Source organism: Lolium rigidum, chromosome 7, assembly GCF_022539505.1.
Source record: "Lolium rigidum isolate FL_2022 chromosome 7, APGP_CSIRO_Lrig_0.1, whole genome shotgun sequence".
In the NCBI taxonomy this organism is placed as follows: domain Eukaryota; kingdom Viridiplantae; phylum Streptophyta; class Magnoliopsida; order Poales; family Poaceae; genus Lolium; species Lolium rigidum.
In genome coordinates, this window is record NC_061514.1 from 106,997,985 (window position 1) to 107,021,999 (window position 24,015).

Here is a 24,015-nt window from a genome sequence, read left to right on the forward strand (position 1 = left end):
TTAAGTACAAGTGCAGGTTTATCCAATGTCCTTGTGCCGAACTCGTCACGAATACATAGTCTGAACATCATCTTCGGTCCAATAACCTCGTTTTTCTTGAATGCTATAGATCCAACCTTCTGTTTGAAAATAAAAAAGAACATCTTCATTGGATTCTTCCGTTGGCGTTTGATCCTGGGTATATGACAATAGCATATTAAGTTAACACAACATGATTTCTCAAAACAGAGGCACTACACCATTCTATATTTATAGAATGTTCTTGTAAACTAATCTAGCTTGCCAAAACATCTTACATTAAACAGAGGTAATAGCACTCAATAGAGCGTATATGCAAGTAATGGAGTACGGATAAGGGCAGTGGCGAAGCCATGCCTTCGCTATGTAGTAAAAAATCGTGATTAGCTGTGTAATCAATTGATTACATAATTTTTTTTGCAATACAAGCTGAAACTATGAAAAAATAAATTAAAAAGCCATACCAATAAATGTTTTTTTGTCGGAAGGTGAAGATAATATTAAAACTCCCTTCTTACAGAAAGATACGGAAAAAAAGAGAAAATTACAGAGAGGTGCCTCTCTGGATCCCGACTATGGCAACGCGTAGGAGCCGTCGGTGGCGCGCCGTTGCCGCTGCTTGGCAACTCGCCTTGGATTGGAGCCAGCCCCATGGCAGCCGGGAAGTCGCCGAGCACCGGATCCTACTCCGAGGGGCGCCTCCGTCATCGCGAAGCACATCAACACCATCTTCACCCTCGCCTTCAAGCTCTGGATCTATCGCGTAGCCTGATCCGGTCGGGGCCTGACGATCTCGTCAGATCCGTAGACCGACCAGCTCGGGGAAGTCAGCCGCAACACACCAAAGCTCCGTAGAGCGTGCCACCTTAGAAGATGCGAGCCAACAGCAAACACCACACCGAAAACACCTCCACCTCCATGGCGCTGCTGACCGAAACCCTACCTAGCCCTACACTATGTACAAGCCGGGATTCACGGTTTCACCAACATCCTGCCACCGGAACGGCTGCCTGAGGCGGAGGAAACCGCGAATCACCAGAGAATGAGGTGGGAAGACGGGTGGTCTCAGAAATCGTCTCTCTCTCTCTACACTGACATGGGAAAGGAGCGTCCAAGTCGATGGAAGAGCCATACCAATACATATATTTAACTGCACAACACGCAATCAGCTTCAGGAAAAAAGAACCCGAAAACGAAACAGAAGCACGTACATACTCCTATAAACAACCCTTGTACGCTCTCACTTAGTTACCTGCCGCCTGAAGCAGTCTTCATCTCCATATGTATGAGCCGGCTAATCGACGCAGAACTAATTAAGCCCTTCTCTAGCAGCACGTATTGCGTGCTTCTGATCTTCAAGTATAGTACTCCGTACTACCTCAATTCCTAATATATATAAGAAGCATAGGGAAATAATTATATAACTCTCGTATACAAAGATGAGGACGGCGTGAGTCCAAGGTCCAAACTCGTGTGACCTGATGCAGTTGGAGTCTTCTGATATTTGGGAGTTGGGCCATGCAACAACGCGTGTCGCGTGAGACTCCAAACATCGCACGGGGTCGACCAAGAGCACGAACCGGCATGGCAGAGCTTTATTTATGTTTAGCTGCCGCCTGTGTATTCACGTCAATGTAGGTGCGTCTACACAATTCCATAATACGTACGGTATGTGTTCTCCATGCACTAAAGAAACGGCCACAAAAGGAGCGGTAGGGCTCCTCCCGTCGTCCGTGTCGGTGCGGCCTATGGTGGTGCGGTCGCAGGTCGCGCGCGGGTGCGCGGCGACACGGTCGACCACGACGTGCACGTGCACCACGACATGAAGGCGGCGACGACATAGTGGCTTGGCAACGCAAAAGATTGTTCGGACGATGCGAGCATGGCTCCGACGACGGGAACGATGGCAAGTAGCTCTGGCAATGCGGACGTGGCTCCGGCCATGCGAACGGCGGCTAGACCGAAACTTTGCAGTTTTTAGATTTTGCATATTAGACTTAGCCGAGTGTTTTCCATAACACTTGGCAAACCGGACATCGTCCCAGGCCCGTCAAACTATTTTACATTGTAGAAGGGGTAATATTACACACGGGAGATAGCCCTTTGCCGAGTTCCGGGCAAAATACACTCGGTAGTGTCCCTTTGCCGAGGGGATCAATGCGTTGCGTGCTTTCAAACACTCGCAGAATGTTTGCTGAGCTCCGAGAGGCCTTTGCCGAGTATTTTTACCACTTGGCAAAGATGTTATTTCCGGTAGTGAAATATTGAAGTATTAAATACTTTGATATAAAGGGAGTCAAAGTCAAAATAGCGGGTCGTCTCGGAGGAAAAGAAATTGCACGTGCTGAATGCATCAAAAAGGGTAGACTTCCCCTCCAAACAATTCGCGCTAAAATTGATTATTGCTGCTATCCAATTCGAACTATCTATGGAGTATTAGGTGTAAAAATTTGGATATTCGTAGACGAAGAATAACTAATTTTATCTTTGCATTCTGTCCAGTGATAGAATAAAAAATAACAAGAGACTTTTTTTTCCGAAATCCTTGAAAAAATAGAAAATATCAAAAGAGATTCCTATAAATCCAATGAATAAAGTAAGAAGCGGTAATATCAGAAGAGGAAATAACATAGTATTTCCCATTTCATGCGGATAAGCAAAAGTGTTTTTAGCCCCAAAGGACGTACTAAAGTATCCTATTCTATTTCTTGTATTACCTTTTATTTTGGGTCTATTTTGTGAAAAAAAAGCAACTCCATTTGATAAAATGAAATCCCTATTAACTCTTTTGGGTATCTTTTTTCCCCATAAGGATATTGAATACAATGTACACTGCAGTTTAAAAAGCTGAAGTATTGTCGAAAATTGTATTTTTTCTTTATTGGAAACTTCAGCCCTGATTTTGTTTTCTTTCTAAATGGAAGCATTCTCTAAAACTTCAGTATTCCTTGCGAAATAAATCAAATACTTCGTTTTTTGAATACCGCGGTTCAAAATGGAGCTCCCAAATGGAGCCTAAGTTTTTATTAGTGAATACTGCGTTGGGAAATGAAATCTTTCTCGTCAACTGATAACTAGTCTCCTTACAAAATTCTTTGGGCCTCCTCGCTTTGCCACATCTCTTCATCTAGTGGCTGTACCCAATCGGATTCTTCCGGAGACATGAGTACTGGAGTGCAAAAGCAATCTTCCTCATCTTCATTCTGCCTTTGTTCTTTCCCAATTCTTGTTGCCATCTTAATCTGATGAGCCACCTCTCTTTTTTTCTTTGCGCTGGAGTTTCTCTTCCTTTCTCCTCCGCGTATACTCCATTTTCTTCCTCTTTTCCTCCTCTAATACCAGCCCGAGTTCCTCATGTTGGCACATCATATCCTGACTCTATTGAGGATCTTGTTGATCAAGCATCTTCTTATCTTGCTCCTCCTGCTCATACATCTGGTAAAGCTTCTCGATCAGATTCTCCACGGATACGGTGATGTCTATGAAATTGACGCCAGGAACGGCATACAGTGTCTCCTCTGTGAAGCTCGAGGAGACGTGGAACGCTCGCTCCGTGAAGCTCAAGGCGACGGTCCATGCCATGTGTAACACGAACATAAATTCACCAAGCTTAACACCAAGCTCATCCACGTAGGACATGATAGAAATCCCCTCGCCGCCGGGCATCCTCCTGACGACGGCGACCTCGTTGTGCGGGCTGAGCCAGCCATCTCTGAGAACGCCCACTCTGGGATCCGGCCAGCTGTAACTGCCCACACCGTGCGAGAGGGCGCCGGGCTGCCCGTCCTCACCAGCCTCCTCCAGACGAAACGACCCGCCTCTGCCGACGACGAGGCGAGCCACGCGCAGAGCAGCAGTGTACCCTTGCCGTTCCGGAGGGAAGTGGCCGTACTCCTTCCGCCACCACGACACCTTCGCGTTCTTCGCGGAGGCCCTGATCTTGAAGAGAAGGAAGGGGGTCGCCTCGGGACCCTTGTTCTTCCTCTCGTCGACGAAGCGACCGAATCTCAAACCGTACCCTGTCGAAGGAGGCGAGAAGCTCAGCATGTAGAGCGATGAATAAGATCCTGTACATCGTGAGGAAGTTGTTGGCTAGGGAGACGGCGTCCTCGCCCTTGAGCCCCTTCTTGATGGCGAGAGAGTGAACATCGTAGCCCATTAGGTTGGACCAGGCAGCCAAACGGAGGAAGTTCTTCGTCTCGTCGGCCATCAGCCCGCTCCGGACGGCGAGGGAGAGCGCCTCCTCCAACTCCGCCTCCGGTTGCCATTCCTGGACGGCCTTCCCAATCCCCTCCTCCGGCCTCTGCACCTTCCTCCGGCAGCCGATCGATAGGGCCTCCTCTATGCCTAGCGGTCCCATTCCGTCGACGACCTCGATCAGCTTGCTGTTCTCACGCTCTGTCCGGGCGGCGAGCGAGAGCGTCTCTTTCAGATCCTTCAACTCCTCCGCCAGTTGCCATCCCAGAACGGGCTCCGGATTTTTCAACCTTTTCCGGGCGACAAAGGGGAAGGCCTCCTCCAGCTCCTCGGCCGGTCGCCGTACCCTAGATTCACTCGTGTGGGTGGGATCGATCTCCATATCCACCTCCATCTCCGGCTCGCCGCCGACGAGAGGTTAGGGTTCTCTAGTTTTCGGTTTTTTTTCCTTTTTTCTCGATGAGAGCCTGAGACCCAACCAAATGTTTTGTGCTGACCCGCTGGGCCCGAAGTCTTGGTAAATAGGATATGGTGGGTGTGTCGGAAGTGGTGATGTGGGCATATTTTGGGTTGGGTTTAAACGTGCCGGCCTGTGCGCGGGTGATCATTGTGTGTGTGGGAGCTGTAGGGGCAACACGAAGTGGGCGCTGTGGTGCTGGTCTAGGTGAGGGCATGGGCAATGGCGAGCGATGGGTTGAGGGAGGGGCTGTGGGCGACCCCGCCGTAGTTGGAGGGGAGGTGCAGGGTGGTGAGGGCGAGCCGGGCGGCATGCTGGAGGGAGCAGCGGGTGCGGGCTGGCAAAGGATGGGAGGTGGCACATAGTCGAGATCGTCAGCGACAGTGGGTGTGGGGAAGAAGATGTCGCGTTGACGAAACGGGAAGACGCGTTCGTCGAAAGTGACATGACGGGAGACGAGCACACGCCCAGTGTGCGGATTGAGACATCGGTAGCCTTTGTGGTCAGGGGAATAGCCTAGGAATATGCACGCGGCGGAGCGCGGCGCGAGTTTGTGCGCGGTGGTGGCCGTGGTGTTTGGAAAGCACAGTGAGCCAAAGACACGCAAGGCAGTGTAGTCTGGGTGTGTGCCGTACAGGAGGAAGAACGGCGTCAGGTTGTGGCGCGGGCGGCATGGCCGGCGATTCAGTAAGAACGTGGCAGTGTTCAGGGCTTCTGCCCAGTACTCGTATGGCATGGCAGCATGCAAGAGAAGCGTGCGGGAGATGTCGTTTAGGGTGCGGAGGGCACGCTCGGCGCGGCCATTCTGCGGGGAGGTGTAGGGACAAGACATGCGGAGCACGATGCCATGGGAGGAGAGAAAGGAGCGCGCGAGCTGACTGTCGAACTCGCGGCCATTGTCAGATTGCAGTGTCAGAATGGACAGGTTAAAGTGACACTGAACAAATATGTGAAAGGTGCGGATAGTAGGCAAGACATCTGATTTACAGCGTAGCGGGAATGTCCAAACGAAATGGCTATAATCATCAAGCAAAACAAGGTAGTATTTACAACCTGACACACTGAGAACAGGGGATGTCCAGACATCACAGTGCACTAACTGAAAAGGAAACAACGATACATGGTCTGAATCGGAAAACGGAAGCCTAGTGCTTTTGCCGAACTGACAGGAGATACAGGTGCTTTGGTGCGTGCTTGGAAGATCCGGGGCGGTGAGGCGAAGCACGCGCGTCAGTGTGTCGTGGTTGGGGTGGCCGAGGCGTTGATGCCAGAGGTTATGGGCGACGGCAGCGAAGGCGTGGTGGGTGGAGGGTGCGACGACGAGGTATAGGTCCCCGTCTGAATCACATCGGAGGATGACCTTCTTCGTCCTTCGATCCTTTACAGAAAAACCACGATCATCAAACTCAACATTGACTGGGTTATCACGACACAAAGTACGAACAGAGAGTAAGTTTTTGATGAGGTTGGGAGAGACGAGAACACGACGAAGGGAGAGGGGTGAGTGGGAGGTTTGGATGGAGGAGTGTCCCGTGTGCGTGCATCGACGGTGAAGAGCCATCGCCAACAACAATGCGGGAAGAAGAACAGGGTCGTGAGGAAGAGAGCATACCGGGCGAGGACGCCATGTGCGAGGAAGCACCTGTGTCGAGGTACCAGTCCGATCCAGGGACGGGCTGATGCTGTTGCAGGTTCATGGCGTTGAGAGCTTGGATGAGCGCAGCTTGGTCCCACTGTGGAGCGGGCGGTGGTGCAGCAGAGGTGGAGCCGGAGGGAGCGCCGTAAGGAGCCGGTCCGTACGGAGCGACGCCGTAGGGGTTGGCGCCATAGTGTGCAGCGGTGCCGGCGAAGGCGTGGGGCGGTCCCGGGCGAGGGCCGAGGATGCCGGCGCCGGGGGCATGGGGGCGCCACGGCATGGGCCGGCGTGCACCATGCCGGTCCACGGGTGTGCGAGGGAGCCGGTGGAGCAGGGGCAGGCGGCGGGCGACCGCGTGCGGAGCTACCGCCGGCGTGGTTGGAGGGCCCAGCGCCCTCGTTAACCTTGGCCTTCCCTTTGTTCCTGCCACGGCGGCCGTTGTTGCCGGAGGAGGTAGAGCCCCCGCCGTTGTTGTAGCTCGGGGCGTTGCCAGAGTTCTGCCCGTAGGAGCCGCCGGTCTGGCCACCGTGCTGTTGGCGTGCGGCGTGAAGCGCCGTGTCGCTGGAGTCGGTACCCTGCTGCATGTTGAGGCGGCTCTCCTCGAGGAGCAGGAATGCGCGGCAACGGAGGAACGACGGGAAAGGTGTCTGCATGGTGAGAATTGGGATGGCATAGTGCAGACGAGGGTGAAGGCCCCGAAACATGTTCAGAACCTGGGCGCGGTCGTCCACGGGCGCGTCGAGGTCCGCGAGGCGATCGGCGATCTCCTTGAGCCGAGCGAAGTAGGCCAGGACGGAGAGCGAGCCCTGCTCGATCCGGCGAAAGTCGGTGGCGAGGAAGACGGCCTGGTGCTCCCTGTTTTCCAGGAACAGGGTGGAGATGGCGCGCCGACGCCGGCGGCGGTGGCGTCGCGCTGGTGGATCAACCCGAAGATCTCCGGGCTAATGCGGTTGTAGAGCCAGGAGACGATGTGCGCATCGTCTTGCAGCCACGCGGCGTCGTGGGGGCGCGGAGGGCCGACGATGTGGTCGACGACGCCGCACTTGCGGAACATGACCTCGAAGAGGGTGCGCCACTGGGAGTAGTTGGGCGGCGACAGCGACAGGACCAGCAGGACGTGCTGGTTGATGAACACGCCGGAGAGTGGGGAGGGGAGAGCGACAGCAGGAGGTGCAGACCCGCCGGCGCCGGTGGTGATCACCGCGTTGTTCAGCGACTGAGCGAGCGCGGAAGGGGTGAGCAGGGGGCTAGAGGAGGGGGTACTGGGAGGGATAACGCCGGCGAGGCCACGGCCTGGTGGCGGTGGGGGAGGTGGTGGAGTTGCCATGGCTGTAGCAGCGGCGCAGTTGGGCTGCGGAAGAGAGCAGGCGCAGGCGCTAGATGAGGATGGCGTCTGATACCATGAAGACAAACAGAGAACGAAGCAATGCACCTTAGGTGCTGCTCGATGTATTGCATCTGTACTTATAGTGTTACAACATGTGCAGTTTACAGAGTGGCGCGTCGTGCGCGAGGTGGCCGGAGTGGGCGACGTGCATGCGCTGACGAGACTGCATGTACAAGACCTGGTCAAGGCCATGATCGCTAACAAGTTAGCCCACGGTCGTTTCTCAAAAAGGAAAAACGAAGGCCTAGTTCGTGATAGCTTCAATAATTTATACTGGTGTTCTTATCTCTGTACTAAAACCTTTGGTATTGCTCAAAATAAACCTGTGAATCGATTATTTGATATAGTTGTGCTAGGAGCGAGTAAGACTGTTTGCATCTTGCTATTGAAAATTACACAATGAGTTATGTCCCTGTCATTTCAAGCAGTCTCATAAGATTACTTCATCAAGGTAGGGCAGAGACTGCCACACTAATCCAACAACCACAGGGGTCTTTCTATGAGAATATTGACAGAGACTGCCCCACTAATCTAACCAGCGCGCACAAGATTTTTCCCCCTTGAGTTGACTGGGCAAAAGTTTCTTAATTCATACTCTCATTGGCAACTTTACGCACATAGAATAGAAGATTTGGACGGAGCATTGTATGGTCTGGGGATGTTTGCATTGCTTTTCATGGAGCCTATTCGCCAACTCGTGGTGCAGACATTTCTTCAACCTGATAAAAAGAAACATGCGGAGGAGCATATGACACTCTCATAGTCTCATAGAGGATGGTGCCTTCATGAAGGCGATACATCATACATGACTGGGGCAAAGAGTGTTTAATAGCACAAGGTCTCAAGAAGGTGACTGATCATGCCTTACCGGAAAACCCTGGGTAGATTATGGCAAGAGAGTCGTAGCTCTTGGGGACATCAAGACGATCAATTCTATAGTGATTCTTTAGTACTTCTGAGCTTTGCCTGTCTCCACTCTTTTGTGTTGTTTCTGACAGTTTTTTCCATAATATGCAAAGATTCAGAGTCCACTCCTGAATCTCTTGAAGGCTTTCATTGGGATTCATATTATTTTAATGTGACATCCTCGTATTATCAGATGATTTTGTGAGCTGAAAGAGGCAGTTCACATCTTGGTTCTCTAGGTAAGAATGAAAGTTTGTCAGACTTCTAAGTCCAAAACATTTTAGCATAGTCTCAGACAAGCAGTACTTGAATGGTGTACTGACAGTTATATGTTTTCTAAAATTCTGTTGTCACCAACATAGGTCTGTTTTGCTGTACTGCTGATGTTTTTTTTTGTGACCAACTGGGTCTCTTCGGGCTTCCTTGGAACAACTTCTATATGGGTTATGCATATTTTTCGCTACTAAGACAATATGCAATGTGCTGGTTGATGTAGTTTGTAACTAGTTTGCCCAACATATATGAATTCATGGTATTTTCGTTTTGTCAATCCTAGCGATCAGTTGTTATCTCTCATGGAATCTCCTCTGCTCCATATACCTTTTGTTTGCTCAACTAATTCCTTTGTTTATAACTCTTTTCTCACTTAATAAATAAGCACCAATAGGCTTTGCTTCAAAAAAAGGAAGATGCATATGTACTAGCTGATTACCTGGTATATTTTTTAGAGCAAGAGGGCTCCTAAAGATAGCCCCAGTCCCATTTTTATTAATGAAAACAGGAGAGTTCTAGACATATTCGAGACAAAAGACAGGAGAACATAAACTAAAAGTTCAGGAAAACCTAATCTGGGAAACGAGCAACTCTCAGAAAAATAACATTACAAACTCATCAGCTCAGGACCCAAAACAATCAGCGGATGAGCCTGTAGATCTCACAGATTTGATGGAGCTTGGCCCTTGTGACTTCAGCTGGTAGCAACACTCCTTTCTGATGCGGAAGCTGCGCCCAGGCGCTGCACCAGCCAGGTGTGATGGGAGAGGTCGTCATCCTCAGGTTACCAGCAGGTTGGCATGGAACGTGCTGATCACCGCTCCACTGCAGATCAGTGGCCGGAGTAACTGGGACCAGCTTCATACCCATGGGAGAGCTACAGGTGCACGCAGAATTGCCGAGACATGCTGCGCGAATAGATCCATCTTCACCAGCATGTCCACCCTGAAGATAAGTCGTCATTTTCTCACTGTTTTCAGGATCAGCCATCAAACCTGTTTCACACATAGCCAAGTCTGGTTGTCAAAAATCATAGCATTTCTGGTTTTTCAAATGCTCCAAAGAACAGCAGCACAGATGGAATTCATCACAGATGAGAAATAGATTCGAGTTCATTGCAGAATTCACAGTTAATATGAATCCCTGGGAGGAACCACCAGAGTCCAGACTGAAGGTATGAAAATTGGCGTAATCCCCCTATGGCTGATGAAGGTATAGAGGGAACTGGTGGTGTATTGCCCATCTGCAGTATGTTCACAAATGAGAGAATCACAGTGATCAGAAAGATTAATGCTGGCACAAATTGTTTCAAGTTCGAGCCATTGCTCAATCAAAGAAGCATTAAAGTTTCTTCTGAAAGTAAGCTTAACATTAGAACCATCCCAAACCTGTGAACTGGTGGCATTTTGTTCATTACAGATGCTGTAAACATCCCAGAATTACCTGATATATGAGTACCATTTGCAGTAAACAAGTATAGGGTAATTCAGCTACTACATCGTATCAATGACCCAAAAACTGTTGCCATAACACTGTACAGCAGTAAAAAACTAACAACTCCTTTATTTTGATCTCAAGTTTCAAAAGTAGGTTCACTCAATAAAGCAGGTGTGAACATGTGTAAGCAGAACTACTGGAGAAGTACACAACAAGATAGGGCACACAGAACAATGGCGCTGAATAATTATATACATTCACACATCAAATTATAGACAATTATGCAAACAATACTTATTTGTGTGTGGGGCTGGGAGCATGGTTAGTAGAAAAGGAAATGCTCCATCAGCATAGCACCAAATAAACAAGTTCATTAGTAATTACCAACAGGAACTAGTGGCAAAAGATACAACATCATGAAAATTATGCAAATTGAGCAGAGAAATCCTATTTTTCTATGGGGTTGGAAGCATGGTTAGGCAAAAATACAAGGTTACACCACCATAGTGCCAAATAAACATTCTCATGAATACCAATAGGAACTAGTGTAAAACGATCTAGCCTCAAAAAATGGTGATAAACTCATGCTCATTAAGCATCCAACCAAAGGGTTGGCAAATATTTGTTCTTCCGTGCATCAGTTACATTAATCATCTGAAGCTTGGTGGCAGCTAGAATCACGAGTTTATTAGAATGAACTTCACTTTTTTTCTTCAGGAAGAATCTCCTCAAATGGATGAGTGGGTTTGCGTATTTCGTACCAGTGTCTAAGGTTCAAGCGCTTCCTCCTACGACCCTGACTAGTACTTCTAGTTATTTCTTCAGTCATGTTAGTAGGGCATAGGGGACATACTCAGAATAAGCTCATTTCTAGAGAAGATGTGTGCTTCTTATCATGCAAATACTAGTTTATAATATTACACTTCATTTTATCTTCCAAATAAGATTACTGGAATCCTTTGCACAGATGCAGAGACACTCAAATGAAATATTTCCAATACCTAGCCATCGGAAACAACTCTTGGGTATTAGTACACATCAATAAACATTTTTTTATCACATTACAATTTTTTAACGACAAACCACTAAAAGAGAGTTTCTTTCAAATGGGATACTTTTAAGTTGAGCGTTTAAAACCTTTAAGCAAATTTCATGATTATCCATCCAATGGTTCTGGAGAAATGGATTTGGAAAAATACAAAAGAGCTTTTGCATTTTATTTCATTAAAGAGGTAGAACGTTTGGTGTTACAGGCCTCCGAAGAGGAAAAGAACAAAAAGATACAAGTTAATCAGTGTACATCCCAGGTCTGGGGTAGGGCAACTCTGAGGCCTGGCATGCCGGCTGTAGCCCAAATGGCTGCTTCATCCTTGATTCTCGCGACAAGGTTTGCGACAGAGGGCTGGACACCATCGAAAACGAACTGGTTGTGTTGCTTCCAAATCATCCAGTGGATGAGCAGCACGATATATACTTCACTTAAATCACATATATACAGTTGAATCTTAATTGTACTTATTGTCTTCTAATTTATTATTCTCTGCTTTCATTTTGTATAAATAATAACATTTTTTTTCCCATTAAATTTGTCTTTTGACATGACATTTCTTTGATAACCAAATCATGTCTTTTGCTTTCCTGAAACTGTAAATCAATACATGTTGATGATAAGAAAACATGAGAAAAGTACTTGTTTTTCATGTTTCAGTTATATTGGCTGAACATCGTTATCACAGTGCACTTTTACTATTTTATATAGGATAAAGAATAGCCTATTGCAGAAGGGAAAAACATGAAGGGAAACCTAGTTAACGCTCTTCATATAAGGCAACATTCACAAGATAATCTTGTATGAACCTGTAGGTTTTAAAATTCAACAAACAAATAAATAAATAATCTTGCTTGAGTTAATGACATAATATTGAGGCCTGGTAAAACAAAACATCGTAGGACAACTGGGGCACACCGACAAATTACCAAATACAGCACAATAATTGTCAACACCACCTCAAGGTTTCGGATAGTGTTCGAAACTACCAACAGACCATATCCATTATATTGTTAGAATGACTATGTGTACGAATATAAGTTCATTACAGCAACAGCTAAAATAAAGTAACAATATAGTAGTCTAACCGGTGGAAGAGACCCTGCTGCCAGAACAATAAGTGATTACTCTTATATAAAGATTAAGAATTAAGCCAAACAACATAACAAAGTAGTAAGCATCAGAAACAAAATACGGAGTAAAATACCTTGCTAGACATTTGTCATGCCGGCAATGATTCTTCTGTTCGATAAAAAAATCCCCTGATCCCACCTTCACCAAGTTTCAGCAGATCACTGCAGTCAACATCAGACACAATTGAGTCACATCGTTAACCCATAAGTCTTTGAAGTTTGGAGTAGAACATCTTATATTCTTGTTAGGCTATAAACTGGAATTTCTTTCGAAAAAATGACATGGAACAACCATTCAGCCACCTATCACAAGCGTCAGCGTAAGGATTATGATTTTTTTTCCTTTCAGGGATAACTTGCATCTATGCACGTCAAATTATTAGCCTGGAGTTTGCCACCAGGAGTACAGCCAACCGTACCCCTATACCACAATCCACAAGCCTCTAAGAGACTACAAAACTGACATTTCAAAAGCGTAGATGACAGACAGATTTCAGACTACAATGATTTTGGTGAGATCCAGATAATTTTACTATCTTATGTGTAAATCAGCATGTGGTATTTCCCCACTGTGGTTCTATTAAGGACAAAGGAGGCCATAATGTACATCAACAGATTTCATGCTAATAAACTGTAATTTCATAGCTGACGGGGTTTTGGTTCTTATCCGGATATGTTCATAGAAAATGATAGACAAGTGAACCAAAATCATGGTGCATAGGAGAAATAAGACTAGCACACTTACTTTTCTTCTACGGGCTTCATAGTCTCCTCAAGAAGTTCGTTGGGCCTCTCCTGGCTTAGCCACTTCATCGAATGGCAGCACCCAATCAGATTCTTCCAGCCACCTAACGCAATCTTCGTCATATCCTTCATTCTGCCTTTGTTCGTTTTGTATTCTTGTTGCCTTCTTTACAAGACGAAATGCCTCCCTTTTATTTTTGCGCTGGAGTTTATGTTCCTTTCTCCTGCGCAGATCCTCCTTCTTCCTCTCTTCGTTCTCCAATCTTGGCCCCAACTCCTCCTGTTGGCACATCATCTCCACAGGATCTTGTTTCTCAAGCATTGTCTTCTTATCTTGCTCCTCCTGCTCATACATCTGGTAAAGCTTTTTGATCAGATTCTCCACGGGGACGGTAATGTCTACAAAATGAACACCAGGAACAGCATAGAGCATCTCCTCCGTGAACTCCGAGGAGACGTAGAATGCTCGCTCCGTGAAACTCAAGGCGACGGTCCATGCCATGTGTAACACAAACAGAAATTCACCAAGCTTAACACCAAGTCCATCCATGTAGGACATGATATAAATCCCCTCGCCGCCGGGCAACCTCCTGACCACGGCGACCTCGTCAAGCGGACTGAGCCAGCCATCTTTGAGGACGCCCACTCTGCGAGCAGACGACGTGTACTTGCCATTACCGTGTGAGAGGGCGCCCGGCTGCCCGTCCTCACCAGCCTCCTCCAGACGAGGCGACCCATCTCTACCGATGACGAGGCGAGCCAAGCGCAGAACACCAGTGTACCCTGACCGCTCCGGTGGGAAGTGGGCGTACTCCTTCCGCCACCATGTCACCTTCGCGTTCTTGGCGGACGCCTTGATCTTGAAGAGAAGGAAGGGGATCCCCTCGGGACCCTTTTTCTTCCTCTCGGTGAAGAAGCGACCGAATCTCTTCCATTGACACAGCTCGGGATCAAACCGTCGCCTGTCGAAGGATCCAAGGAGCTGAGCGTGTAGAGCTCTGAATACAATCCTGTACATGGTGAGGAAGTTCTTGGCGAGGGAGACGGCGTCCTCATCCTTGAGCCCGCTCTTGACGGCCAGAGAGTGGACATCGTAGTCCATTAGATTGGACAAGACAGCGACGCGGAGCAACTTCCTCACCTCCTCAGCCGCCAGCCCACTCCGGACAGCGAGGGAGAGCGCTTCCTCCAACTCCGCCTCCGCTTGCCATTCGTGCACGGCCTTCCCCTTCTCCGGCTTCTCCACCTTCCGCCCGTGGCCGATCGGGAAGGCCTCATATATTTCGAGCGGCCCCATGCCCTTGATCTTCATCAGCTTCATTTCCTCAAGCTCGGTCCGGGCGGCGTGCGAGAGCTCCTCCTCGAGGGCCTCCAACTCCTCCGCCAGAACGGTCTCAATCTTCTCCGGAACTTTCACCTTCTTCCGGGAGACGAAGGGGAGGGCCTCCTCCGGCTCCTCGGCCGGTCTTCCTCCCCTGGATTCGCTCGGGCGGACGGGATCGATCTCCATCTCCACCTCCGTCCCCATCTCCATCTCCATCTCCGGCTAGCCGCCGACGCGAGGTTAGGGCTTGTCGATTTTGCTCTCTTTTTTTCGTGGACAAATGTATTTTGCTATTCCTTTTTCTCGACGAGGGGTGGCCTTCTGGGCCCAATGTCTTGAAAAATAGGAAATTAGCCCACGAAGGCCCAATTAGTGCGGCGGCGGCGCCACCCTAGTTACCACACAGCTTCCTTCTCTTCCCTTCTCCCCGCAAGGTTTTAGCTCCGCCTCCGCCGCCCGCCACCGCCACCGCGTCAGAGAAGGGAAGCAGCCGAGAAGGGGGAGAGAGAGCTTGACAAGCCGGAGAGATGGGGAAGAAGCAGAAGAAGCCGGGGAAGGGCAAGGAGAAGACGGAGCGGAAGACGGCCAAGGGGGAGGAGAAGCGCGCCCGCCGCGAGGCCGGCAAGGTCGGCGAGGAGGACGACATCGACGCCATCCTCGTCAGTACTCTCTCTCCCTCTCCGCCTCACTTCGCCAGCCCGTCTAGTTCCATCAGCTCGCCTTTCGAGTGCTTGGTGCTGCCTGCCTGCTTGCTGCGTTCGGTTCAGCTGCTGTTCTGAATCTGCTAATGGAGTCCGTTAATTGGAAATCTGGAGTGTTTACTTTACCATATGCGTTGCTGCACTTTATCCCGCAGCCACTATCTGATCGATTCCGCGCCATTGCGTTCTTATTTTCACTGCAGAAAAGCATACAGAAGGAGGAGGCGAAGAAGAAGGAGGTCCATGTGGATGACAACGTCCCTGCACCGTCTCCCCGGTCCAATGGCTCGGTAAGGCCTTGCTGACCTTCAAATGTGCTCACTGCTCGGCTTTCCATACGCGGTAGTTCTGTAGTTGAAACAAACTGGGTAACCTTAATCTTACATGCTTGTGAATCTTGTTTAGGTGCTTAGGTTATGTATGAGCTGATGGGAATTTTACTCGATTTATTTTACTAAAAATGATGGGGGAGTTATTCGACGGAAAATGATGATCGTTTGGTGATACACAGTGTGGCTGTGTTGTCAAGCGACTACGCATGTTTTTTGTTAGTCGAAGACAACAGGCTATGCATACCCACTGCTGAACTCTAAAAACTCTAGAAATGACCACGCAGGCCCACTTGTCTTGTGCTATGAATATTATTTGGCTTGGCTAGCAAAACGAACATTGGAGGCCAAATCTGTTCACCAACGTTTCATGTAATCCCGTGTTGTGTGTAAATCCCCAATCTGTTCTCTCCTAAATCTCCAATCCGTGCGATTTTAAATTCCCAAATCAACCTGGAAGCCCAATTGATTGTGACGCCATGGGAAGGAGCAGGCTGACGCTCTGGTTCTAGTAGAGTACTAACACTGGGAGTTGAGGCCAGCCCGCCGCCGGGAATTCGCTGATAGGCACAACCACCTCCGGCAATCAGGCGCATGGGCGGCCATGGCGGTCACCGGTCAGGCACGGCCGCATTTGGAGATCGTCCAATTGACATGCCGTTGTTTGTTTGTCCACTGACACGGTACCGCGTGCCTGCGTTGACATCCACTTCAACACCAGGACGAGGCCCTTCCCCTTTTAATGTCAGAATATTAGTTGTTCTACGTGATCTATCCTTGTACCTATTTAGGGGCTATACAAATCAAAGATTTATCTTTCTTTAGAATTATTTACATTGTCTTTCTAGTTTTTTTTTTTGGTGAAGCTAGCATTGATTCGGCTGGTTCGCAATGGCAACAGTTGAGAGAGCATTTTCTGCAATGAAAATTATCAGGACTGATTTGTGCAATAGAATAGGCGATGATTTCTTATATCATTGTCTCATTACGTATGTTGAAATTGATATATTGCAGTTTGTTAGTACCGATGCTGTTATGCATACCTATTATGTGTGATCGCAAATGGATTCTACCATAAATATGTTGCCAAAAGTGTCATATTTTGTTCTCCTGTTTAATTGTCTACATAAGGGTGTTCTAAAAAAATTCTTCATATTTTTAAAGCTTGACATCACAACTTTTGGATCCTGGCTCCTCCACCTACGATTTGCCCAAGTACAAACTTGTTAGGTTTTTTCATTAGGGAATTAGCTATGCCCAAATAAAAGTTCTTTATTTATTAAGTGATATTTACATTTCTTTTATTTATTAAAGTATGATAATTAATTTGTGTTACTTATATTGTCTGTAATGATGAACAGTAAACACGAGATACCTTTTCTGCCGTGCAAGTAAATTTTATGAAGACTTAGTTGCAAAATTTGACGTGATTCCTTATCGAATGCAGCTTACCATCAACCCATTGAAAGATACAGAGTTGATCCTGTATGGGGGAGAGTTCTACAATGGTAGCAAGGTGGAGAACATATCTTCTGTGATTTTTACTGTTCATCTCATGTGATATGAAGATATGATTAATATATTCTGATGTTTTTCCTTGCTCTGTCATGAGGATTTTTGGTGTTCCTTCATACACTGTTGTATTTTCTGTCATTGCACTTTCACAGTAATGCAATGGTCGCTTAATCTCTTTCTTGGACTTTTTACCAGTTCCCTCTTCAAGGTAAACAATTCCAGTAGTGCTGAATATTGGCTGTGTGTTTTCGCAGACCTTCGTTTATGGTGACCTTTATCGGTACGATGTAGAAAAAAATGAGTGGAAGTTGGTATCTAGTCCTAACAGTCCACCTCCACGAAGTGCTCACCAGACGGTTGCCTGGAAGAATAATGTATACATGTTTGGTAATATAACTTTACACTCATGAAGACATTATATAATTAAAGGTGCTATTTCAGTCTACTGGATTCATTTTTTCTTTTGATGTTTCAGGTGGAGAATTTACTTCACCAAACCAAGAACGTTTTCATCATTACAAGGTAGAAAGCAAATAATGTTAGTGTAAATTTTCAAATTACTATTTTGGGAATGTTTTCTTGGCATCAAGCATTTCACATATCTGTAATGATAGACTGGCAATAGATTCAGACTTCAGAAAGGACTTATGTTTGTCTTGTTTTTCAAACTTGCACCAAGAGAAACGCTAATCCTATATGTGATATGTCTATTAAACTATAAGTTAAACATTTCTCTTAAACAGTCACCTGTTTTTTGACTTGAAATTGCTAGACATATACTATTTTTTTCCTGGTTTCTTTCTTGCCTATTTATTTACGATCACAGGGTAAATATCTGTCTGTTAGTATGTACCCACTGACAGTATGTATCTGAAATTCAGCAATCATGAATATGGTACATCTCTTATCCCTTGGCTGGTTTTCTACCGCAGGACTTTTGGACGCTGGATCTCAAAACAAATCAATGGGAACAAATTCTTGCTAAGGGATGCCCAAGTGCACGTTCAGGACATAGAATGGTTAGTGCAATCATGTCGGAACTACTTGTTAACTGTAATGGTCCCTTTTGCCTCAATGTTTTCTGCACTATGAGCACTAGGCTGCAAGCATAGTATTATTCCTGTAGCACTAGAAGTTGTAGGAAGAATGAGTTTGTGATGCAATCTCGTTTGGTGGATTGATCTTAGTAAATAAGTGAATTAGTATAATTGGCCCATATTTTGAATTTTATTACTATCAATATTTTGTCCCTTTAGTCATTTGTAAGCTGGTCTGTGTTTCTTTCTGCAGGTCCTTTACAAGCACAAGATTGTGCTATTTGGCGGCTTTTATGACACCCTTAGGGAAGTGAGGTTAGTGCAGTCAACTTGTATGACCTGTGTTTAGCTTGTGACCAAGTTACTTCAGTCATATTTAGTTATGGATATTGCTCTATAAGTAGTGGAGTTATGTTCTAGTTACAACTTGCAGATCACTTGAGTAATAATATAGTCTGTATAGCATTCTTACAGTTGGTCATGCACAAGTAAACACAGAAAAACTAGTGATGTGGAGTATGTTGAATAATAAATGACATTGTATGATATGGGTTTGCTTCTTACAGTTTGTCATCCACAAGTAAACACAGAAAGAACTAGTGATGTAGATTATGTTGAATAATTAATGATATTGTATGATATGGATTTGCTTGACCATATCCTTCTGCAGGTACTACAATGATCTGCATGTTTTTGATTTGGATAATTTCAAGGTGAGTAAGACCATGTTTTTCATTCAGCATTGTGTGCAACATAATGCATGTATTAGTAACACATAAAGCTGTTACTGATAATGTTGGTATTTTAGTGGGAAGAAATTAAGCCTCGCCCTGGGTGCCTGTGGCCAAGCCCAAGAAGTGGCTTTCAACTTCTTGTTTACCAAGATCAGGTAAGCCTCTGTTCTTTTACGTAGGTAGTTAATGTGTTGATACTTTGCTCTGATCTGGACACTGCGTGCTGCATGTGTTAAAAAAATATCAAAATCTTGCTCCGAGCAACCAGTTCTGGCATCTTCAATTTTTGTGTCAATAGACATTCTTTTTTGCGGGAAGTGTCAATAGACATTCAATAAGCATGGCATAAACCTGTTATGTTGTGTCCTTTATTGATTCAGTATGTAAGTATAATGGTTGTTTTTTCTGTAGATATATATGTATGGTGGATATTTTAAAGAAGTTTCTTCTGACAAAAATGCATCAGAAAAAGGGACAGTCCATGCAGATATGTGGTCTCTTGATCCTCGTACTTGGGAGTGGAATAAGGTCAGTTCTTGCATTTCTCTTGAGTTCTGTACCCCATGTACATGACGTACTTAAGCCATCTTGACAATGTTTTAAGTTTTTCTTCAAGATCTGCATATCACAGCTGAATGCTGAAATATTTACCTGTTTCCGACCTGAATTCTTGATAGGTTAAGAAGACTGGGATGCCACCTGGTCCCAGAGCCGGGTTTTCTATGTGTGTTCACAAGAAAAGGGCTGTCCTTTTCGGTGGCGTTGTAGATATGGAAGTTGAAGGTAACTAGAACTGAACTTTGCTCTATGCTTAACTACTTAGGTTCTTCTGCTTCATATTTGAAATATCAGGTGCGCTTGGTTCCCCTTTTTGTTGACTGAGATGGTCAAATCCACAAACCAAAAGAGCCACTTCAAGTTTTCAAGCTCAAGGGATATTTCCATGTTGTGAAGCCTTTGCTAATTTCTCTCCAAATTTCTGTGAATGTAGCTGATGTCCTTATGAGCATGTTCATGAACGAGCTGTACGGATTCCAGTTAGACAATCACCGTTGGTACGCTCCATTTTAGCATCATTTCTGCACCTTTGATATTTCCATTATTTTCGAGCAAATTAGGTTAATTACAGAGAAAATCGACAAAGCAGGCACCAACAACCGGTGGCAATGTTAATAAGAACGACTAAGACAATAGTTGCTCTGTGGAATAAATTCAAATTAAGTTAGTTATAGCCCTGCTTATTTGTCTGTTCCTATTTTGGGTATAGAATGGAAGAATTCTTCTTATGGCATAATAAAATAAAGAAACCTTAGAATTCTGTGAGTATTATGTTTTCAAATTGGGCACATCAGCTTGGTCCAACAAACTACTGCAGCTGCTACATCTAACAAAGCAACGGTGCACAGTCGAGCATATCATACTTTTAGCTTTTGGCCAACTTTTAGTATCATAAATTGAATATGTGAACTACTATTTTCTTGGACTGAACTTCCCCTTGTGATGTTCTTGCGGTCATAGTACTCTTGCCATCACTTTTAATTCACCAAGGATATGCTTTTCTTGTGAAGAATTATGCAGTGATTTTGGGTGTCAATGACAGTTTGACACTGGTTACATATTTACTCCCTGGCAGTTCACATATTCGTAGTTTAAATGTGAAAGTTTGTTGTTTCTAATTTATTGTTTGCATCTCCTTTGTATGTTGAACTGATTGTTGTCCTTGGATGTCTCAGGTATCCTTTAGAGCTCAGGAAAGACAAGCCTGCTAAGAATAAGGTGATTCCTCAAATTGGTGTAATACTGTGATCAGCCATATCTCTGTTTATCGTTGATAATATTGTGATCAGCCATGTCTACTGTAATTTACTCTGCAGAAATGCCTTCAGTAAAATGTGAGATAGACAACTAATTTTGTGGTTAGAGTATAGCTATTGTGTATACGTGCTCATATTTGGAACTTAAATATTCGATAAAATTCTGAATATTTGCTTAGCTAGTGGCACATTTAGCTGTCTTGAATGCTTTATTAGTATATGCTGATGGTTGTTTACTATGCATAGACAAAGGATACCAAAAGAAAAGAAACAGTGAATGATTCAGAAACCAATATTGGTAATGAGGATGATACTACCATGAACGACTCAGAAGAAGCTACTGATGGTCAATCTGAAGTCCATGGAGTTTCTAATCACTTGACCAAGAGTCTATCCTTGACTAAAGCTGGCTCAAGCGAAAATGCAGATGTCATCTCTGATTCAGCAGCAGAAGAAGCAGCCCCAGAGGTTATTTCCTAACTTATATGATTATTTGTAAACCATTTTAGATGTTTACATCCCACTGATACTTCTGTTGCTCATAATTTTTTGGCACTGACAGGCAATTAAACCCATTGGTCGTATCAATGCATCAATGGCTGTAGGGAAAGATATGCTATACTTATATGGAGGAATGATGGAAGTGAAAGATAGAGAAATTACTCTTGATGATTTATATTCACTTAACCTTAGTAAACTAGATGAGTGGAAGTGTATCATACCAGTGAGTTGCATATTGCCTTTCCCTTGATATCGTTCATTTTTTTGGGAGTACACAAAAAATTATCTGTTAGCCATTTTATAATTCTTCCCAAAATAATTGGAACCCATCCTTGCTCTCCGTTTTTGTGTAGGCATCTGAATCTGAATGGTTAGAAATTTCTGATGATGAGGATGATGACGAGGATGAGGACGATGAAAATGATAGTGATGATGATGCTATGCAGACAGATGAAGAGGATGAAGAGGTATGCACTATGATTTAATGTTTCTATGCATATGTAGAGCAGTATTACTTGGTTTCCCCTGCTTCCTGCTAAAGTTTTGCTGAGTTAACGTGGACTGTGGCTGATTTATCTGATCTTAATCAGTTCTACATTTTCATGACATGTGGAAATTAACTTTTTTCAAGAATGTTTGGAAAACAGGGAAAATGATTTTAGTTTGATGTTCATCACAATTGTTGCCAGAAACCCAGATAACCTGCTAATTTCCATGCTGTTCCGTTTTGAGAACTTAAGTTGAGTATAGGAGTTAGGCTAAAATACAACATAGTAGATGAGCCAGCCAGAAACCGGTACACTTTCCATTTGAGGAATAGTAACGAAAGCCTTAAGAGCATCATAGCATGACGTTTTTCCCATAGAGCTGATACTATAGTATTTTGTTGCTTTAATATTTAGTACAGGCTCCTATGTTAGTTTATTGTTATATCTTGTCATTCATGAACAATATGCTATAGTCAAGTTAGGCATGTTTGCATGAGAGGTCAACTTGAGCTGCCAGCTTAATTATTTTATTTTTGCTGTAGCTTTTGGTTGGTACAGTCATTAATGAAAATTTTAAGCCATCAATAACGTCAGAGAGCTCTGGTTTGTAATGAATTAACCTAGTTGGACATTAGAAAAGAAGTGGGGATGCTTTTAACTAATATGGTCAATCTCATGGCTGAGTTAAGATATATGCTGATGTTTATCCTTCTTTTCCTTAGCGACTATAGTTTTCAATCATTTGTGTGGTCATAAATTGGATTTCTCTGCATGCTTGTGTAGTCTGATGAAGAGGCTGAGAAGAATGTAGATATGTCGGGTGCAGTGTCTCTACTGAAGGGTGAACGTAAGAATCTGCGCAGGAAAGAGAAGCGTGCCCGGATAGAACAAATCAGGGTTATCCTCGGTCTTTCGGATTCTCAAAGGACCCCAACGGTAATGCTGTAATTTATTAGGATTGTTTTATCTTTTCTGTTCTTTGTGGATTCTCACAGGGCAACAAAGGTCATCCTTTGGATGATAATTGTAGAGCCACATTTTTGCCAACTGTTTGTTACCTGCAGTCTGAAAGCCAAATTGTTTTTTCTATATTAATTTTCATTTGTTTATTTTGAAGCCGGGAGAATCACTGAGAGATTTCTACAAGAGAACAAATATGTACTGGCAAATGGCTGCCTACGAGCACACTGAACACACTGGAAAGGTTACTTCGCGTTGCTTCTCTTTTATCCTGCTGTGGGTTGTATGTTGTACTTAATCTTGAACACTTGATGCCAGGAGCTTCGCAAGGATGGTTTTGATCTTGCCGAGACTCGATTCAAGGAACTGAAACCCATACTGGACGAGGTGATCTTTTTGTGCTGCAGCTAGTACCTTGCTTTTAAGGAAATCCAGAATATCTAGTCTAGAATAAAAATATTGGGTCCTTTACATATCAACTCACTTGTGTGCCATTTCAGCTGGCTGTGCTGGAGGCTGAGCAGAAGGCAGAGGAAGAAGCCAGCGGGGCAACCAGTTCCAAGAAAGACATGAAGAAAGGCAAGCAGAAGAGTGCAGCAAGATGAGATAGTGTTGGTTCCCTATGGAGCCCATAGCCAAGCAAGCATGTCCGTAGAACATATAATTTATGAACACATATTTTTCCAAGGTGTTTGGACTTAATGTATGTCAGACATGCTTTCGAAGAGATTTTAATTTGTTTACATTTTTATTTACTTTTCATAGGAATTTGCTAGGTGCATCACTATACATGCTGTGCTACTGTAGCAGTTTCATCCTTTACAGCTGCACTGGTGTGGTGTAGACGTGTAGTGGTATCTTGTGGGCGAGATGATGAACGTGAGTAGTGTTGCAAGAGCTTTGTGATATAATTAATCTAAGTAAGCTTTTGGCGATTATGTACGGTTTGGTTGGTACAGTAATAAGTACGGAGTACGCACCTACTTGGTTTTGTCTGCGAGATGCGTAATTCTTCCATGCTGTTGCCATCACCGGGCTACCTGTAACACGAGCTTTGTTCGGCACAAAGAAGCTCAGCATGCAAAGAGTGCTGCGTAATTCGTGTGGCACGAACACGAAGCAGCGGAGGGTTGTGCATTGTTTCTGCCTGCCATCCGTGAGACTTTGACTACCCAGTTTAATTGCTTCCGCTAGCATCGTCAACTTCCAACGCCACACACAACACGCATGCGTGCTCGCTCAGCTCTGCCACTGGGACGACATTTGGAATCAATATTGGAATTCTTCGGTATCTCTGTTCTTTGCAGGATTTCTTGATTTTCGTTCAAACTTTCCTATAAATTCAGTTACACATTCAAGCAGCATTGAAAGGGCAA

At 45.2% G+C, this 24,015-nt stretch overlaps 2 protein-coding genes across 4 annotated transcripts; one reads left to right on the forward strand and one right to left on the reverse strand.

Annotated features, from left to right (window-relative positions):
• Positions 1-9,386: 9,386 nt before the first annotated feature.
• Positions 9,387-14,814, reverse strand: LOC124675662. Of its 3 annotated transcripts, none has more exons than XM_047211734.1 (3): positions 13,238-14,814; positions 12,567-12,654; positions 9,387-9,869 (listed from the first exon to the last, which is right to left on the reverse strand). In XM_047211734.1, the coding sequence occupies exon 1, from the start codon at positions 14,774-14,776 to the stop codon at positions 13,265-13,267; it is 1,512 nt and encodes a 503-aa protein (XP_047067690.1). In that variant the 5' UTR covers positions 14,777-14,814; the 3' UTR covers positions 9,387-9,869; positions 12,567-12,654; positions 13,238-13,264. The 3 variants fall into 3 exon arrangements, with proteins under 3 accessions (XP_047067690.1, XP_047067689.1, XP_047067691.1); XM_047211733.1 differs by having other exon boundaries at positions 9,387-10,117; XM_047211735.1 differs by lacking the exon at positions 9,387-9,869 and adding an exon at positions 12,346-12,461.
• A 221-nt stretch (positions 14,815-15,035) lies between these two features.
• On the forward strand, positions 15,036-23,577 carry LOC124677272 (kelch domain-containing protein 4). The gene is made up of 20 exons (XM_047213277.1): positions 15,036-15,219; positions 15,465-15,551; positions 17,038-17,106; positions 17,360-17,492; positions 17,581-17,627; positions 18,038-18,124; positions 18,396-18,457; positions 18,813-18,855; positions 18,951-19,031; positions 19,288-19,404; positions 19,554-19,659; positions 19,868-19,931; positions 20,610-20,652; positions 20,937-21,158; positions 21,253-21,414; positions 21,545-21,658; positions 22,463-22,615; positions 22,797-22,883; positions 22,958-23,026; positions 23,140-23,577. Exons 1-20 carry the CDS (start codon positions 15,088-15,090, stop codon positions 23,242-23,244), a joined length of 1,983 nt encoding a protein of 660 aa, XP_047069233.1. The 5' UTR covers positions 15,036-15,087; the 3' UTR covers positions 23,245-23,577.
• The last annotated feature ends 438 nt before the right edge of the window (positions 23,578-24,015 follow it).

Coding starts and splice junctions, on each gene's coding strand:
- LOC124675662 (XM_047211734.1), bottom strand. CDS start 14,776: ATGGAGATGGAGATGGGGACGGAGGTGGAGATGGAGATCGATCCCGTC.
- LOC124677272 (XM_047213277.1), top strand. CDS start 15,088: ATGGGGAAGAAGCAGAAGAAGCCGGGGAAGGGCAAGGAGAAGACGGAG. Junction 15,552..17,037: donor CTCCCCGGTCCAATGGCTCG/GTAAGGCCTTGC, acceptor TATCGAATGCAG/CTTACCATCAACCCATTGAA. Junction 22,884..22,957: donor ACACTGAACACACTGGAAAG/GTTACTTCGCGT, acceptor ACTTGATGCCAG/GAGCTTCGCAAGGATGGTTT.